The 17,681-nt window shown below is 37.8% G+C and overlaps 1 protein-coding gene across 1 annotated transcript; it reads left to right on the forward strand.

The window, feature by feature from the left end:
* The first annotated feature begins 905 nt into the window (after positions 1–905).
* Positions 906–17,333, forward strand: PSAT1 (phosphoserine aminotransferase 1). Its single transcript, XM_071581745.1, has 9 exons — positions 906–1,014; positions 3,780–3,840; positions 4,999–5,068; positions 5,712–5,917; positions 7,381–7,553; positions 8,552–8,721; positions 12,386–12,514; positions 14,932–15,069; positions 15,674–17,333. The coding sequence occupies exons 1-9, from the start codon at positions 955–957 to the stop codon at positions 15,777–15,779; spliced, it is 1,113 nt and encodes a 370-aa protein (XP_071437846.1). The 5' UTR covers positions 906–954; the 3' UTR covers positions 15,780–17,333.
* Positions 17,334–17,681: the final 348 nt, after the last annotated feature.

Genomic DNA, 17,681 nt, shown 5'->3' on the forward strand with positions numbered 1-17,681 from the left:
ACAATGTCTCTCCCTAAAACTGAAGACAGATGAGCTGAAGTCTCTCCTTCAGTTACAAGTGTTAAATTGTACTACACCTATGTTTTCAATGAACTAAGGTATGTGTGGAAAGAATGGTTTAGTAGTCAGGGATATTAGCCTAGGATCTGGCAGTCCGAGCTCTGTTTTCTGTGAAATCAATTATCACAGCTCTCTTAATTTTGTTCTCTTCCTATGAAATTCAAACAGCAATTTGCCTACAACAAGCTTTTTGGGAAAACAGTGTAGAACGTGCTGGTTCTTCCCGGCTTAGAGAAGGCAGGGATCCTCCTCCTCTACCTACAAGGAAAGAATTTCACCCAAAATACGAGAGCATTTGAGTACTGTAAAACTACCTCTTTCAAGAGGAATCACAGAATTAGTCAGTTTTGAAGGGACCACCATGGGTGAACTGGTCCAGCGTTTCTGCTCAACAAGAGTCATCCTAGAGCACATGGCACAGGTTTGCATCCAGTTCTTGAGTGTCTCCAGTGAGTGAGATTCCACAGCCTCTCTGGGCATCACTGTGGATGATTGTTTTTAATTTCTCAGGCATATATGCAGATTGCTTTTGGCACAAGTGTTCGCGTGGGGAAAAGCACAAGTTGCGGTAGGACACGTGCTCATTATATGTGTGCGTGTGTGTGGGTGTGTGTGGGTGTGTCTGTGTGTCCATGACCGTGTGTCTGTCTGCACGCCTACCCACCGCCGACTGCATGTGCGCTGTCCCCGACTGCCCCAGCCGCGCTCGCCCCGCAGCGCTCCCCTCACCCCTTCCCGGCTCGGCCCCCTCGCTCCCGCCCCGCCCCATCCCGCCCCCGGGGCTGCGCTGCCAATGGACGGCAGGGACGGGGCGGGTCCCGACGGAGGGGGTTTATCTGTCTCGGCTACGGCAGCGCCGACAGCAGCAGTGGCACCATCCCTATACAAGTCGCTATGGACGGGGGGCGGCAGGTGGCGAACTTCGGGGCCGGGCCGGCGAAGCTGCCGCGCTCCGTGAGTAGGGGCCGGGCTGGGGCATGCGGCGGGGGGATGTTCTGTCCCCTTGGCTCCCCGGCGGCTTCCGCGGACTGCAAAGTGTGGGCTGGGGAGGCTCGAGTAAATAGGTATTGAGGGACTTAACCCGCATAGCGCCGAAGCCTCGTTCCTTCTCCCCTTCCTCACCCAAAGAACTGCCTTGGTAAGCTGGGGTTTGTGGAAGCGAGCCCTAGTGTGGGTTTTGGATTTCTCTCAGAGTTTCTTTTACCAGACCGGATCATAGGACGTCAGGGGCATTTCGTTAGTTTTGGTATGGGAAGTAGGTACTCAGTGCAGATGGGTAGCTGTGTGCAGTAATCCCCAGCGTTATCTTTATTTAAGAAATTATAGTTAAGAAATCTAAGAAATTACTAAGAAATGTAGTGTAGACTCAGCCCTCTGGGAAGTTGCATCAGCAGCCGTGGATTATCGAGTTGCGTATGGAGAGGAGGTGGTTTCTTCCAAATTGTACACATCTGACTTTCAGCTAAGGGTTATGTACTGTGGAATTTTTTTTCTTAGTTCTTTTCTTAGTTCCCTTCATAGGTGAGTGGAATATGTGTGTTATTTCTTTAAAAATTTTCTTTAGGTGAACAAATTTTCTGCAGAGCTTCTTTCCTGATTTTTTGTTTGTTTCTTCCCCCTCTCCCCCCCCCTTTCCACTTTCCTCTTCTCTTTTCTCTTTTCTCCTGTGTAGATCAGGTTGCCAAGAAATTTGTTGTTCTCCCTAGAACCCTTGGTTCCAAAAAGGCTCTCAATGGGACTGCTGTAGTACCCAGCTCTCTGGCAGGCTGCTGAACGCTTGATTTAGGCTTTGAGAAGGGCATAGGTGAATTCTGTGTTATTATTCTTTCTTATTCTCTTGAAATGAAATGCTGTTTATGTGGACTACTGTATCAGCTCGGCTATTTCTCTTTGATTGTGGGCTGATGCTGCATATGAAGCACTCAGAGTCACTGAAGCATGAGAGTGGATGAAGCAATTCGTGGGTATTATAAGGCATGTTGTAGATGTCTGTTGTCAGGCATATGCAGATTGTCAAATAAATGTTACTAACAGAACTGGATTTTATCAAGCAGTTCTAGTAGTTTGTATATACTCTTTCATCATTCCCCTCCCCTCCCCCGCCTCTTCTCAGGCATGGATAATTTGCTTGTGAAATGTGGTGGTTAAAACTACATAATGTCTAAAGTGAAAACAGCACAATTTTTTTAGTTGACCTTTTGGTCACCAGCTCTTACTGATGCCTTAAAATCTAGGATTATATAGAATTTAGTATAACTCTTTCAGCACTTTTAGTAGCACTTTAGCTAATTACCTTTGTATTAGATTCATGAGATACTGTTTAATGTTCCCCATCAAGAATTTCAATGGATAAAGAGTTTAGCAAGAACATTTAGTTTTTATAGAATGCATCCAGAAAACTCTAATAGGCATGTTGTTTTATGTAACTCTACTTATAACTATTTAGAAGGCCCAGAAACCTTGAAATTATTTCAAACAGGACAGAGATGATGAGGAAGACAAGATGAAGATAAAGGGTTTTGGAGACCTCAGACTCAACTAAGGGAGGTGTGTTGAAGGTGGTATTCTGGGATGGATGGTTTTGGAAGTGTATATAATAGTTTTAGGCAATGCTTTGAATTGTTAAATGGGTAACTAAATAAAAGCAAGAGGCTTTTGTAACTCTGCATGCACACTTATGAAGAAATTAGCTTTTCATGCCTCTGATGTTGTAATAAAAGTAATGCTGCCTGTTAAAACTCACAAATTGGGTCTTAGAGATTTTCTTTTAAGAGCTGGTTTTAGGCATCATTACAGTTGACAGGCCATGAAGATACCCTGTCAGTAAGGTAGATGTCTTGTTCCTGAAACTGTCTAGAGCATGCAGTTTCTTGTTTGATCCTGGGATGCATTCATTCAACATTTGTTTTGGTGACTGTTCTGCTGCAACTCTCTCTTCTGCTTCCTTTAGGAGCAGCCAAGAGCCTTCTGGCTCTCAGATGAGATTTTACTGAAATCAGAAGCTGCAGATCCAGTAGCTAGATTCTCATTTTACTTTCTTGGTATTCAAGAGCTATGGGAGAAGACAGAAAAAAATGTAAGGCTGAAGCAGAAGATTACTTGGCTAGGACTTCTAGGAATGACCTGTTGAGTTTTTTGAGGTTGTCTCAAAATTTTGCTTCATTTCTTTCTTTACTTTCAATAACATCGGGAAGGCTCATCTTTAGAAAGTGTGGAACTTCATTCTGTCAAACGCGGCATTATCCTGTTGGCTCAGTTTAAGGTATCCAGTTCCCCAAGCTGACCTTTTTCTTTGTTTTCTTCAGTACCTTGGTCGTCCTGTTTACACAAGTCAGGTGAAAGAGCACAAATGCAGAGATGGGTATTTAGGATGCTTGCTTAGAATGAGCATGTATGCAAACAGTAGGTGTTTTGTAAAGGTTAAGAGTTCCATTTGACTTCTAGAAATCATTCTGAAATCTCGAAATAGAACATTTGAAATAATAACTTAAAACATGGTCTCGACAATAATTATGCATATTATTTCAGCTTGCTATTTTACGGAAACCTTCAGCTGCTAGATACAATGAAATTATGTTGGTGGCTATACTTCTTTTAATCTCACTTGACAAGTGTCAGGTTATTGCAATATAGAGCAGCTGGCATAGGCATGATGCATCAGAGACCTCAGATAGTGGAAAAATCCCTTAATTTATTTCTGGGTACTTTTCTTTTATTAGGTATTGTTAGAAGCACAGAAAGAATTGGTGGACTACAAAGGACTTGGTATAAGTGTTCTTGGTAAGATTTTAAAAATTTACATTTTTCAGTATTTTGATGTTTAACTGAGTTGTTTAATAAGACTTTTTGATCCTGGTATTTTGGCTTCTTCTCTAATACCTTATTCTGGTAACCTGTATGTCCAGAGAATACTGTTTCATAGTCTATTTCTACCACTCATCAGAGGACTATAAAATGATACATAGCCAGATGTTTATTAATTCTACACAAAGGACTAGAGACCAAGATAACCAATCGTGTCAAATATGAGTACTTTCAGGTCTTTGGACATAGATGTGTGTGTATAATTATAAAGAAAAGATTTTATATATCTATGAAAGACTATGTAAGTATACACATACTGTCTACAGATGTACATGTATAGATGCATGTCTGTGTATATGTGTATAGATACCACGTACAGTATCTTGTGGATTGTGTGATAAAATGTTTGACATACATTTGATATATAGCATTCTTCCCATTAGAAAGGTGATGTTATCCTGCCATATGGAGAAGGTGTCTTCTGTGCCATGGGATAGCTGGCTGGCTTTTCAGCCCCACTTGCACAAAGGATTTATGCAGCAGGATGGTCAGGATTTTGCTAATTCTATGAAACTGTTTAGTTAGTAAAAATAGAATGTGCAGCTCTTTCTGCACAATTTGAATTAATGTTTAAATTGTACACCTACACATGGAAAGCAGCCTATGGATTTAATAAAAGAAATGATAGTGTCCTAAATGTTTAATTAGTGTTGCTGTGTGAAGAAATCTTGCTAAAAATAGAAGAACAAAACAAACTCCTCTACTTTCTTATATGCTTGCTACAGCATTAGTAGCAGAGAAGATTCTTAGAGTGAGGAAAAATGAAACCTTTCCAGGGAGTATATTTGAATATACTGCAAATGTAGTTGCTTTTGAGCGTAGTAAGGCCATATGGGTCTAAATATCAATAGACAGGATTTGCCTGTATCTGGAAAAGACAGCAGATACAAGTTTTCTGTGGGTATTTAGAAAGGGTCAGGAAAAAAAATAAATAGGAGTGGGAACTGGAAATGACAACCTTCAGGCATTTTGGGTCTGTAGTGTAAAAGGTTTAAAGCTTAACAGAATTTTTAAATCAAATTCATGTATTACCGTCTTGTTTCATGCTATTTCTTCTTTTCTATTCCACCAAAGAAATGAGCCATCGTTCCTCAGATTTCATGAAAATTTTAAATACAACTGAAAATCTCATGCGTGAATTGCTGTAAGTGAATTACTTTCTGCTTATATTTATTTTATGCTTGTCCTAGTTGCATCAGTAATATCTGATGTGGAGACCTTTTCATGAAAGTACCTGTTTGGTTGTTTTTTTCATGTGTAGGTACTGTGTATGGCAGAGTAGTAATCTTGGGGAGGACATTGATCTTATGTTTGTCTGATGCTTATATTTTTGAGTGTAACAAAGAGCTCTTAGTACGTTAACATGCTTTATGTATGGTTACTATACACTGACTAGTTGACTTTGTTTTGAGATTTTAATTTTTGTCACCTTCATAGAATTCATAAAGGTCATGGACTTAAAGCAGTAAGCGTAAACAATAGAAATCAGCTCTCTAATGGTTTAGAGGTTGTCTGTATATTGCTCATAAGTCCAATTTTATTAACATAAGCTCTCTGAATGTGTGTTAGAATCACTGATAAAGAGCCCTTTTCCTATTTGTAGTACAACACTGTTTTAATGTTTGAAATAATATATAATGAATTATATATAATATATAATAAATCCTTTGGAAAGAGTCTTCTAAAATGGCAGCGTTCTTCCTCAGTGGCTGTTAAATGCATAATATCAAGTAATATGGATACCGTGTCTTCTGGAAATAATAGAAATGGTTATTTCTTTTATGCAGAAATATACCAGACAACTACAAGGTTATTTTCCTTCAAGGAGGTGGATCTGCTCAGTTCAGTGCAGTCCCTCTTAACCTTATCGGTTTAAAGGAGGGACGACAGGCAGATTATGTCGTTACTGGGGGCTGGTCAGCAAAAGCAGCTAAAGAAGCAGAGAAGTATGCCAAAGTGAACATTGTTCATCCCAAACTAGGAGCCTACACAAGTAAGTTGATGATTACACCCATCCACTTGAATGCTCAGCTTTTTGCTTTGCTCTAAAAATGGATCCAACATAGCTATTTGGCTGTTAAATGTTAACTAGAATTGACTGCCCAGTGCTCACAACATTGTCTGCCACATCTCTCCATGTTCATCACTGAAAGATCAATTAAGTGGCTTAACAGTTTCCCCCAGAAAAAAAATTCTGAAGTGAGCAGATCCCAGAAAATAAGTGGCAAGAAGCAAGTGTCTAAGTAGGGAAATGATCTGGGCTACCTCAGATTTTTTAATATTTATCTGAGTTCTTAAGCTATTCACAGGGATATTGTGAGGTATTTCAGTTTCATGTACACTTGGTAATGAGATTACTCTATAATTTAGAAGCATATCTGTGATTTTAAACTTGTTGACCCAAGGTATGGGAGACCTGAATTCTGTTAGCTGTTTCTCTCGATTAGTTACCTTCCACACCTGTGTGTCACTGAATATACATAAATAATTCTTGGAGCAGGAATGCATGAGTTCTCGTTTCTATTCCTGCTAGTTTTGCTCACTTTTTTTCCTTCTGGTTCAAATTGTAGCATTTGAAAGGGGGAAGGACAATGAGAAAGACCAAGAATATCCCCATAGGAGTTCATTATTAACTGGTGTCTAGGGCATTAACTTGGAAAAAAGTTTATATTCTCTGAGGCACAGGAAGAAATTGAACATACAACTTTGCAGCTTGGGGCAGTATATCCACCATTTGGTAGTTGTAGATAAGGAGAGAGGCAGTAAATAATGATGGAGGCAATAGCACCATCTTCCCCCCAGTCTGTCTCTCCTCAGATGTAGGAGGAAAAAAGAAAGGAAGAGCAATTGGAGAAAAGAAAGGAAGACCAATCATTTGTTCTATGCAAAACCTGTTCTGTGCTGTCAGGACTTGCCTGTATATTGCCTGTTGACAGAGGAAATCTTCACAGTTCTGTAAATCAGTTGCAGAGCTTAAAATGTGAAGGTAGATAACCTTGTGTTTGTTCAGCTTGGGCAAGACTGAAATACTTCTGAGTTTGCATAGAAACACAGCTCTAGAGGACTTTGCAAGTGAGAACTTGGATGCCTCAGTGGTTCCAAAGGCAGCAGGCAAATTCTTTAACTTAGTGCCTGAATTTCTCTGAAATTCTGTTTTGGACCCCTAGGACATTAGTTTGTAGTCTTCAGTTGTAAACTCCATGGAAATTATTTGATGAATAAGGGGTGAAAATCAAAAGGTTTTGCAAGCTTAATCATGGCTCACCAGAGAATTTCAGGAATGCAATGGTCTATTTGCTTTGCAGATACACTACCTTCCTGGTAATAACATACTTAATACTGTATACTGCAAAACTGTTGGGCATTTGCACTCAAGTTCCATGCTGAAATGAAATTGCATGCCAATAAAATTACTTGTCTTCACTGATCTCTGGATTTCTTTTTTGTTTGTCTCAGGCATTCCTGACCCAAGCACTTGGAAGCTTAATCCAGATGCATCTTACGTCTATTACTGTGCTAATGAAACTGTTCATGGTGTGGAGTTTGATTTTGTACCTGATGTCAAAGGAGCAGTCTTGGTTTGTGACATGTCATCAAACTTCCTGTCCAGACCAGTGGATGTTTCCAAGGTGAAGTATTGGACACAGTGGCCCCACAAAACATTTTCAGACTTGAATGCATATAATTAAGCACTTTGAAATGTCTGGATGGCCAGTGATGCTGAGCAGTGAAATTAAGGAAATTATGTTTTGTTTACTGAATATCTGATTATTGAGAGAAGTGTTGAAATTTCAAATTTGAGATTTCAATGTCTATCTGTTTTCCTTTTCCTTCGTAAAAACTTACTTAACTATACTGGAATTGTTATTTTTAATAGATGCTCAAGGTTATTTGTCTAGTCAGTGGTCTTCACTGATGCTGTAGCTGAAAGTACCTTCTGAATCATATTTAGTCAATAGATAATGTATATGTAGTCTGTAGAGGGTACTGTGAAGGATTTTTTAATCCTACCTCTCATAAAGAAAATCTGTAACCCCTTGTAAGCTCCTAAAGCTTCCTGTACTGCACAGTTATGATACCTGTTTCACAGATAATAAGAGGTAGAACAGTACTTTCCTATGTTTGTGAAGTGTGTTACGAGTAGAAGTGTTATCAACTAGTGTAGTAGCATGATTGACCTTACTTACCTATGTGTAGCAGAAAGGAGTAATTGTTAGTGCTTTCATTTTGGCCTTTTCTGGTCTTTTTGAATAGGTGGATTTTATGATGACTGTTCTGAAATACCAAAGGTGTTGAAAATTCTGTGAACTGTGTATGAATTTAGTAAATTTATTAAGAGTAGTGTGAAATTTGGACAGGCTTCCTTAAGAACTTTTTGTGGCTATTAAATAAACATTTAACAAATCGTGAAACTTGTGATTATCTTCCTCAGTTGAGTAGCTGTAAGTGCACTTTGAAATCAGAACTTCTTCTAACTCTTCTTTTGCACTGCAACTTGCTCATTTTCAGCACATCCTCAGGTCTGTTCAGCTGAGTAGTATGCCTATTGTATAACAACACTTGCAGAGTTGTAAGATCTGCAAGTGAAGGCATGTAGCAAGTCTTTCTTTTCTTCTTCCTTTTAAAGTTTGGTGTGATTTTCGCTGGTGCTCAGAAGAATGTTGGCTGTGCTGGAGTTACTGTTGTAATAGTACGTGAGGACTTGCTGGGATTTGCACTGAAGGAATGCCCCGTCGTACTGGATTACAAAACACAGGCAGCAAATAGCTCTTTGTACAACACTCCACCATGCTACAGGTAGGTGATATCTCTTACTCAGAAAGCTGCTGCACTGCCATCTGCTGCTTTGCCCTAGAAAACTTCTAAAGTTGGGTGTTTGCCCTCAAGTCATTGATATGTTAGAGTGTTTGATATGTTGGCGTGTTTCATGTGATTCCTGTGAATACATAGGAAGTGTCCAGCCATGTGGCTGTGGTAGGCTTTGGGTTGGCTAGTGCAACTCAGCCATAAAGAACATAGTCTTTTTCAAAGTAAATGTTATATGTGATAACTGCACTGTAGAAGTTTCAGGACGCAGATCTGATTTACAAGCCTAGTCAATTCAGTGGTGATACTTCTGTCATTGCAAGTAGGTAATTTGGCACTTAGAATTGCTTCTTGGACAATAAGTACAGCTTAATTTAATTTCTCCCTGAGGTTGTTCTCAGCATTTGAAACTCCAGATCCCTATTGACTTTCTTTGCTGGAAAATAGTAAATATTAAAGTTTTAAATAATATAAAATATTACAAGACTCGTTATTCTTTTAAAATTTTAGCATTTTTTATTGCCTAGCTACATCCTTCACTACTGTTGGGTCTGAAATGAAACTGTAAAAGAATTTTTTTAAAAGGTAGTTCAACCATTGTTCTGTTTTATTATCTAGTAAAATTTTCCTTATTTTTTTGACTACTGTCTCAGTGTTTGACTTGTCATCCAAAAATAAAATTGATATAGCTTCATAATCATTGCTAGCAATCAAGATCATAAAATTGTCATGTACTTGATGGTTTCATGTATACAAGAAGCCAAACAGACTACAGCTTGCCCTTTTTAAATTTCTGTCTCTAACTTCTGATTGATAGCTGTGAAATGATGCTTTACTGCTGGAATATTTAGATAGTGAACGAGTGGTACCTACCCATTCTTAACTGGAAGAATTTTTACGCAAGTGTCCACTGAAATGCTTATTTTATAATAAAATCTTCAATCCAGATATCATTTTAATTCACAGAGGGTTTAAAAATTGCTTTGAAAATAAAAGTTTCTGCTTTTCAAGAGAATATTTCCTTTTGATTCAGATAATCTGACAACGCAGTGTTTAGTTTTAGCTCTTACATCTTGTTCGTACATGCCAGAGTTTGCAAACTGAGGTTGCCTAATGATCTCCCGCATTTACTGTTAAATGCACAGTATAGGCATAAAGTTCAGTGATTCTTGCCTATAAGGCCTTTAACTTAATGCCATTGCTTACTTAAATTCAGCAAAATTTGAGGTGACGTTACTGTTTCTATGTCTGAATCTGCTGATTGGCACTGCAGAGTGTACTATTGCAATGACATAGGAGCAGTTACCTTTATAAGAAGAACAGTAAATCTTATGAGCATTTGGATTTTTCCAGATTTTGTAGTGCAGAAATTGTTTCCCCAAGTCATGTGAATACTGTAGAGTAAGTAGTGCAGTAATCATGTATCCTTTCTGGCAGCCTGTCCGCTCTGTTGGCTGGGTTCACACAGTATCCTTAAGGCTGCAGTTAAGAATCAACTATACGATTTTTCCAGATTTTTGTCTTATGAATGTAGCTTTGTAACATAAGCAGTATGTATGTCTTTTTTTTTTTTTATTCTTTCCCCTAGTGACTGGTGAAGCCTCTATTTAATGATCGATTATTTGCCAGGTTGCCAAGTCACACATAGTTTTTGGACACTGTATACTTGAAAATGGCAGCTTTTAAATCCAACTATTCATGTTTTCCAAGTACAAAGCTATTACCATTTGAAAAACTGAAGTTCTACTTAATCTCAGCACTTGAACACAGTGTTGTTCCTCTGGTTTGAAAAGCAAAATAGATCAAATTCTGCAGCTTTATTTGAGCCACTGCAAAGAACTTCTGAAAATAAAGTGCTACTTTAGTTGTAACTCAGTATCTGTCAGTAACTTTAACAGGGTAGTGGAAGGTTAAGGAAGCTGAAAATATAGTGAAACTAACAGTCTTTCTCCTTTCTGATCACTGTCTTGCTAGATTTCCCTTCATGGTGCAGACCCACATTGGAGTACACTCCAGAATGTAATAGACTGAGATGTTGGCAGGATGCACATCTGTTTAGCTTGGCTGTAACTGCCTGTCCCAGTTTCAGGAACTGGCAAAGCTTACTAGGTCTCTTTTTCTCTACTCTTTTCCTATCACTTGCTAATGGTTTGCTGGCAAGCAAGCATGAAATATTAACTGAATTTGCAAAAGGTACTTCAGCAGGATGTTAAATTAAGTTAAGGTGATGCTAATGTCTTTAACCTCACGGCACTACAGAGTCGAGTCTTTGACCCCAATCTGTTTAGCTAAAATTAACAATGAATTTGCTATAAAAATCTCATTTCCAAGCTCTGGAAAGCATTTTGCATTTAAAATTGTTCCAGGAACATTACTTTGACTGACATAAAAGAAGGATAAAAGATTTCATCTGGCTAGGTTTTGTGAATGACTGTAAGACTGATTTTTAGAATTAACTTGTCCAAGAAGTTTTGTTCCAGGGAGTGAGGCAAGAGGTGAATGTGCCCCTGTATATTTGGCAAGAGTGTAGGCTATACTTCATTTAGATCCTTTGTACTGGGGTAGTTAACAGTCTGCTATCATAAATGTGGCAAGACTGTGCTCTCAGAGCTACAAAGTGCTTGTAAAAAGCAATCTGTAACCTTGATTAGTCTGCAGCCTTTCTACAGTGTTCAAAGATTTGGTACTGGTATCCCCTTAGAAATTAAAAATAGCAAAATTTAAAACAGTCTCCTGCTAGATAGGTGTTAGGAAAACTTGTAGGGTAATATTCTCTGAGCACTCCCTTGGAATCTATAATGAGGGGATTAGTAAGTACAAACTTGTTGGAAATAGGCCATAAAAACTTGTGAGCAGGTTTTTATGTAAATTCTTGTAGTCATGGGAAATGCCTGAACTTGAACAAGCTGAGTGATGTGGCAAAAGCACAAAGGCAAAAGGCCTCAAGGATTTTTTATGTTGCACTTAGTAACTAGCATTGAAATACTTGGTCCCAAGCCATGTGATGCCAGTAGGCTTCCAAATCTACTTAGAATTTGAATGGTAATGAATAATTAAATGTGAATACGTCATTATTTGTTTCACCAAACTTTGTTGTTCATGTGGACAAAAGGTCTTTTTAGAGAGAAATGGGATTATTATTTATTTTTAACATTTTTTAAAATGTGGTTAAATTTCTGTCATTGTTAACGTACACACATTTGAAATTCACTGCTGTATTTTTGCTAGAGCGTCTGCACAGGGTGAACACGATTAACCTTTATGCTAAATCTGGCTCCTTCTAGGACCTAACAGGCAACTGTGTAGTCAATGAATTGGCAGTCCATGCAGAATGTCTAGAGGTGTCCTTTGGCGCCCTGCAGGGCTGTAGGAAACCTGCATGATATGTCCTTCTGTGCTACAAAGGATTAACTTTAGTCTAGCAGATTTGTGTACCATTTGAATTTCAGGATACTTTATCTGCGTCCAAACGCCATTTTCTTCTTAGACTTTTCATAACTTGTCATAAAATAGTCCAGATTCTGACTTGTTAATCTTAAGTACTCTTAAATCATACATAGCATTTTGTTGCTGAAACATTTTGTGAACTGCTAGATGAGAGTTACTTTTTTCCTGTACAAATAATCTCACTAAAAAATGTTATTTCCTTTTGCAGTATTTATATCATGGGACTGGTATTGGAATGGATAAAGAATAATGGTGGAGCTGCAGCTATGGATAAAATTAGTTTGATCAAATCACGAATGATTTATGATATTATAGACAAATCTAATGGATTTTATGCGTAAGTTGCTATGCTTTTCCTTTTGGTTTCAATATTATTTGCAGAGTCAAACATATTCATAAATTTCAAGAGTCTGATTGCAGTGTATGTTTGAAGTCACCTTTTTGGAGGACTATTACAGAAATTATTTGTGCAAACCATTTACTTGGTAACTGCCTAAGGATGAATCTTATTCCAGTAGGAAGTTATTTCAAATTATCCTGTAGAGTTCAATATTCTAAATTGAATAAAATGCAAGAGCCTAGGAAAAGAGTATACAAAACCCAGACATGCAGATTCTGGTTTGTATGCTTACTGAATCTCTCGGGGAAACATAGACCTAACCAGAGAAAGTTGCCTGTAAGAAACTGTAGACACTACTTTTGGGTTGTGTTCTCCCTGTTACGTCTTCCAGTAGTCAAAGACTCTCCTCTGTCAAGCAGAGCATTTTTATTTGCTAGTTATGCTAAGTACTGAAATGCTTTCTGAAATAGAAGATCAAACCTCAAAATGGAATACATTTTCTTTATGTGCTTTATGTACTTACATATTTTCTTCAGTTATTTTTGATGGCTTTCCAAAGCAGATTTAACCTTCTGATTTGTTATAAGGTATTTTTGAGCTTATAGGACCTATGTGTAGTTAAAAGCTGATGTTGTAATAATTTTAAGATGAAACTGTAATTGACTATGAAACTGCAAAGTATTTTACTTCACTTCCAGTATAAAGCAACAGCCTGGGGACCTAACTAACTTTCAAGACAAAGTTAGGGTGGCGCAAATTAAATTCGTATTTTAGATTAAAGCTGACTGCAATCTTAATTGACAAAGATAAAGTTTCATCATAATATTTAATACATCCTGCTTATTCATTTAGTTAATGAGAACAGACTTGCCTTTAGCATCATCATGATCGGGATTGTGATCACACTCCAACAAAATCCAGAGGGCTTTTCATAAACCTCAGAAAGCACATAAAACTTTGAAAAAAGTGTGCTTTTGTGACCAACAGTAACCTTTTCCTGGCAAGTTGGTGTGTAAGGCAGAGAGTGAGAAATGGAATGCAGATGGGATGGTAAATAGTCAGTTGGGAAGGCAGAACAAGCTTCACTAACCAAGCTGTAATGCATGTTCCTGAGCAACACAGTTAAGATTGTGAGGGGTTTTTTATTGTATCTATGACTAAAAGGAAGACTTAATATGAGGCTGCCATCCCAGCTGTAATGTGCCACCTAACCTGTGGAATGCTTCCCTGGGTAAGCAGTGTGGCAAGCCATTTAGGAAATGGAGTCTTTCTTCCACAAAGAGCTCTATGTAATTTGCAATTTGCTTTCCAGAGTCAGCGTACTAACTGAGTTACATCAGATTGCCTAATAGCAAACAGATATTATAAAAACTGTAGCATGGCTACAGTAATTCAAGTATGGGTATGTTTATAAGCATAGGCCTTTCTGAAGAATATGTTCTTGGCTGAGCCTGAAACAGAAAATTTGCATAGGCAGATATTTTTCTTCATCATGGAGACATCTGGAAAAGGGAACAAGGGAGAAACTAAGAAGAATGATACCCATTCTTTGCCAACTAGAATAATACTAGGTATGACATTCACATGCAGTTTATGAACACTTACTCCTACTAAATGCCTGCAAGAATCTAGAGCACAGCCTTAGGAAAGTATAAATCTGATGGCTTCATGTCTCCTTTGTAACTAGAATCACTAAAGAAAGATACTTGGATCTTTTCTCCTTCTCCATCCTTTCTTACCTTCACAAAGTAATTGAAGAGAAAAGAATTGTATTTTGAATTTTCTGCTATGGATACCTCTTGTCTACTTGAGGTGTTTATGCTTCTAAATAATACTAATTTAGAAAGTGGACTGAAACCACTAACAGAAGTCTCTTATGTCATGAAAATTTTCTAATGCTGTGTTTTCATATTTCCTTTACCTCTATTTAGCTGAGTCTAATCTGGTAGCACTTTTAACTAGCTGAGTAAAAAAGTGTGTCAGTCTTTGAAGAAAGTGCTTGAGACTCAGTCAAAATTCACTGTAACTATCTTCACTCATTCTGAGTAACTGGTTCTGTCACATTTTGGTTTTTGGGTGGTTTTGCTTGTTTGTGGGGTTTTGTGTGTTTTTGCTTTTTGCTGTTTTTTTTGGTTTTGTTTTGTTTGGGTTTTTTGTTTGTTTGGTTGGTTTTTTTTAATTTGGTCTGTATACAAGCCTCTTGTGCATTTTTCTGGGGCAACTTTGAGTATGTCAGAAAAGGTTAATTTCCATTATTATCCTTGGTTAAAAAAGGAAGTAATGACTTTTTTGATTGTGGAAATTCAACTTTGGTTCTGAACAGATGTGATTATTCACTTTCTGAAATTGTATATAGCTGAAAATATAAATTTAGCACAAAATAGATTAAGCATTACATTCTGCAACCTTTCCAGATGTCCAGTGGAGAGAAAGAACAGAAGCAGAATGAATGTCCCTTTCCGTATTGGCAGTGTCAAGGGTGATGAAGCTCTGGAAAAGAAATTTCTTGAAAAGGCTGTGGAACTTAACATGATATCTTTGAAAGGACATCGGTAAGTATTAATCAGATGAATCTCTTTCCTGTGCGGAACAAACTGTTAATACAGCAGTGATACAGCAGCGGGCATTGTGCATTGACTTACCAGCCTTTCTCATTCATAAGCTCTTGCTCATATTGGTTTGGCATCACTCAAGAATAGCAGACTGTAATCAGAGACTGCTGGTGGGTCAACTACTGCTTAGATTTGGTGGCGGGCCTCAGAGTGTTTTCTCCTTAATCTGCTTTCTTCTGCAAATCTGCCTCTGTGCAAATGCCAAAGAAAGTGTCACTTGAGATCAGATTGTCATTGTATGAAGCCTCTCAGGTGGCTTGTCTGCAGGGCTGCAAGAGCTCTTTCCCATGTTCAGTAGACTTTGTGGGATTAGGTTTTTGATGTCATAGGGCTCCAACTTTGGAGCAGTAAATAACTAATAAATACTAAGCTTTTCTAGATTGCAGGCTTGCCTTGAAGAATTAAATATTGCTTCTCATTCACCTAAAATGTGAATTTTATCCTTTTAGAGCAGGGATAGATTTGCATGACTGTGAATGTTAATGTCTTATTTAGAATATACAAAATTTTGGGTTTTTTTCCTTCTCTTCTCTTTTCAATTCAGATCTGTGGGAGGAATCCGTGCATCTTTATATAATGCGGTGACTGTAGAAGATGTTCAGAAGCTTGCAACATTCATGAGAAACTTCATGCAGATGCATCAGTCATAAATGCCCATGGGGGTTAGAACCATGCTGCACATCTTTGAAACAAAAGCTAAAGGGTTTGAAAGTTACTGTGGCACTGCACAGCTATAGTGCACAAGATGTATTTTCTTTTAGTTCCTGTAGCTATTTTAGTTCACTGCATGGGATTGAGGTTCAGTCTTAAAATGACTTGGCAGTCAGTCTTGGTTTTCATGAAGGTGAGGATCCCCAGACTGATTATCATTGGTTCAAAAATTTGAAAAACAGTATTCTCAATGTGTAGTTGAGACATGAGTAGCATTGTAAGGTGCTATGTATCTGAGTCTGTTTCTTGCTTCTGGTCACAAATGACTTCAACAATGTCTTGCTTGCAGTAAAATTCAGGAAGCAAAGTTTGTCATACTCTTCCTGTAATGCTTTACAAACACTCTGTGATTGCACAATGAAGCTAGACTAACATGATCTCTAAGGACATCTAGTTGGCTTGTTGGATATATTCCTACAGTATACCACTGGCAGTATTTAGGAGTTTAATATCAGTGTTCCTAATTTGAGGTCCCCACCTTCAGACTACTGCTCCAGTGCTTGAAGTACTATCGTAACAGTTCTAAATAACGGACTGTGGTTAAAGTCTGTAGGACTGGGCTTTTTTTCCTAATATCATTTATTAGTTTAAAGCTAAGATTTACTGAATAATCAATTTATAAGATTTTTTTTACTTCTCTATACATTTTGTATATTAAACTCCTAGATTATTAATTTTATTTTCTTATTTTGGAGTATGCATATTTGCTGCTGCCAAAAGCTTGTTCTTAATTTGTTAATTTTGTGCCAAACTGGATTGCTTATTCCACTCAATAGACCTGTGACTTTCTCTGCACCCTGCACTGACTTCCGAGTCTCAAGTGCAGCAGACTTTCTTGTCTGGTGTTTCTTAAATGTCTTCCCTCTCCAATTGCTCCAAGATTTTTCTGCCTTTTCATTGTTTCAGTTCTGCAGCCTTTTGCATGTGGGGCTTTGTTCAGCTGTGTTAAAGACTAGTCTTGACTTCTCTGACTTTTGCTGACACTACAGCACACTTTTGGTCTCCCTTTCTCACTTGATCCTTGTGCCTTATTGCAGACTTTGATACTCTGAGCTAAAGAAGGAGCTATGGTTATACAAAGGTCTTCAGAACAGTTTCTAATACAGTACCGTTGAGTTACTTTTCTTTCTGAGCTTGTGACTCTACTGCCAATGCCAATTTACACTAGCCTCCTATTTTAACTTGAATTGAAGCTGTCTGCTACTATCATAGTGTTAAGTATCACTGCAGCTGTTTTCAGACTGCAAACTCTTTGATACAGAATGGGGATTTTTTTTTATTTTGATGTAATGTCAGTACAGTAGTAACAATTCAATAATGATAGCAATGTGTTGTGCCTTTGTTGATGGAACCTCATAGAAAGTCAGTGGAATGTGCTAGTGTTGAGTTACATTCCTATCTGAAAAGTCATCATTTTAAGACTACTGTTTTGAGATTTTTGTCAACTTAGTATAACTCAAAGTAATTAAACAAATTATGTGAAGAAAATAAAACTGCGTCGCGTCATTATGTGAAGAACCATTGTGTCTGAAACCTTCTGGTTTTATCACTTTCAGAAGGATGAGAAGTTATGAATAACGTGTGTTAGAATTGTAGATTCTGCTATCCGCCTTTTCTGTAAAAAGCAAACTTCTCTTATACGTATTTCTTTCCAAGAAGAGTCTTTCCTATAATGAGTGTGAAAACAAAAGTATTATTATGAAAAGACTTCAAGAATCCTTTTTGCCCTGCCAATTACAAATATTTAATTTGGGTTCCATATTAAGGTTTTGAACTTCTTAAAATACTTCCTCTGAATTTTGTGTACTTGCTTTCAACAGTAGCTCTGGTTAGCTCTTTCC

The sequence above is a fragment of the Pithys albifrons genome, chromosome Z, assembly GCF_047495875.1.
Source record: "Pithys albifrons albifrons isolate INPA30051 chromosome Z, PitAlb_v1, whole genome shotgun sequence".
Taxonomy (NCBI): domain Eukaryota; kingdom Metazoa; phylum Chordata; class Aves; order Passeriformes; family Thamnophilidae; genus Pithys; species Pithys albifrons.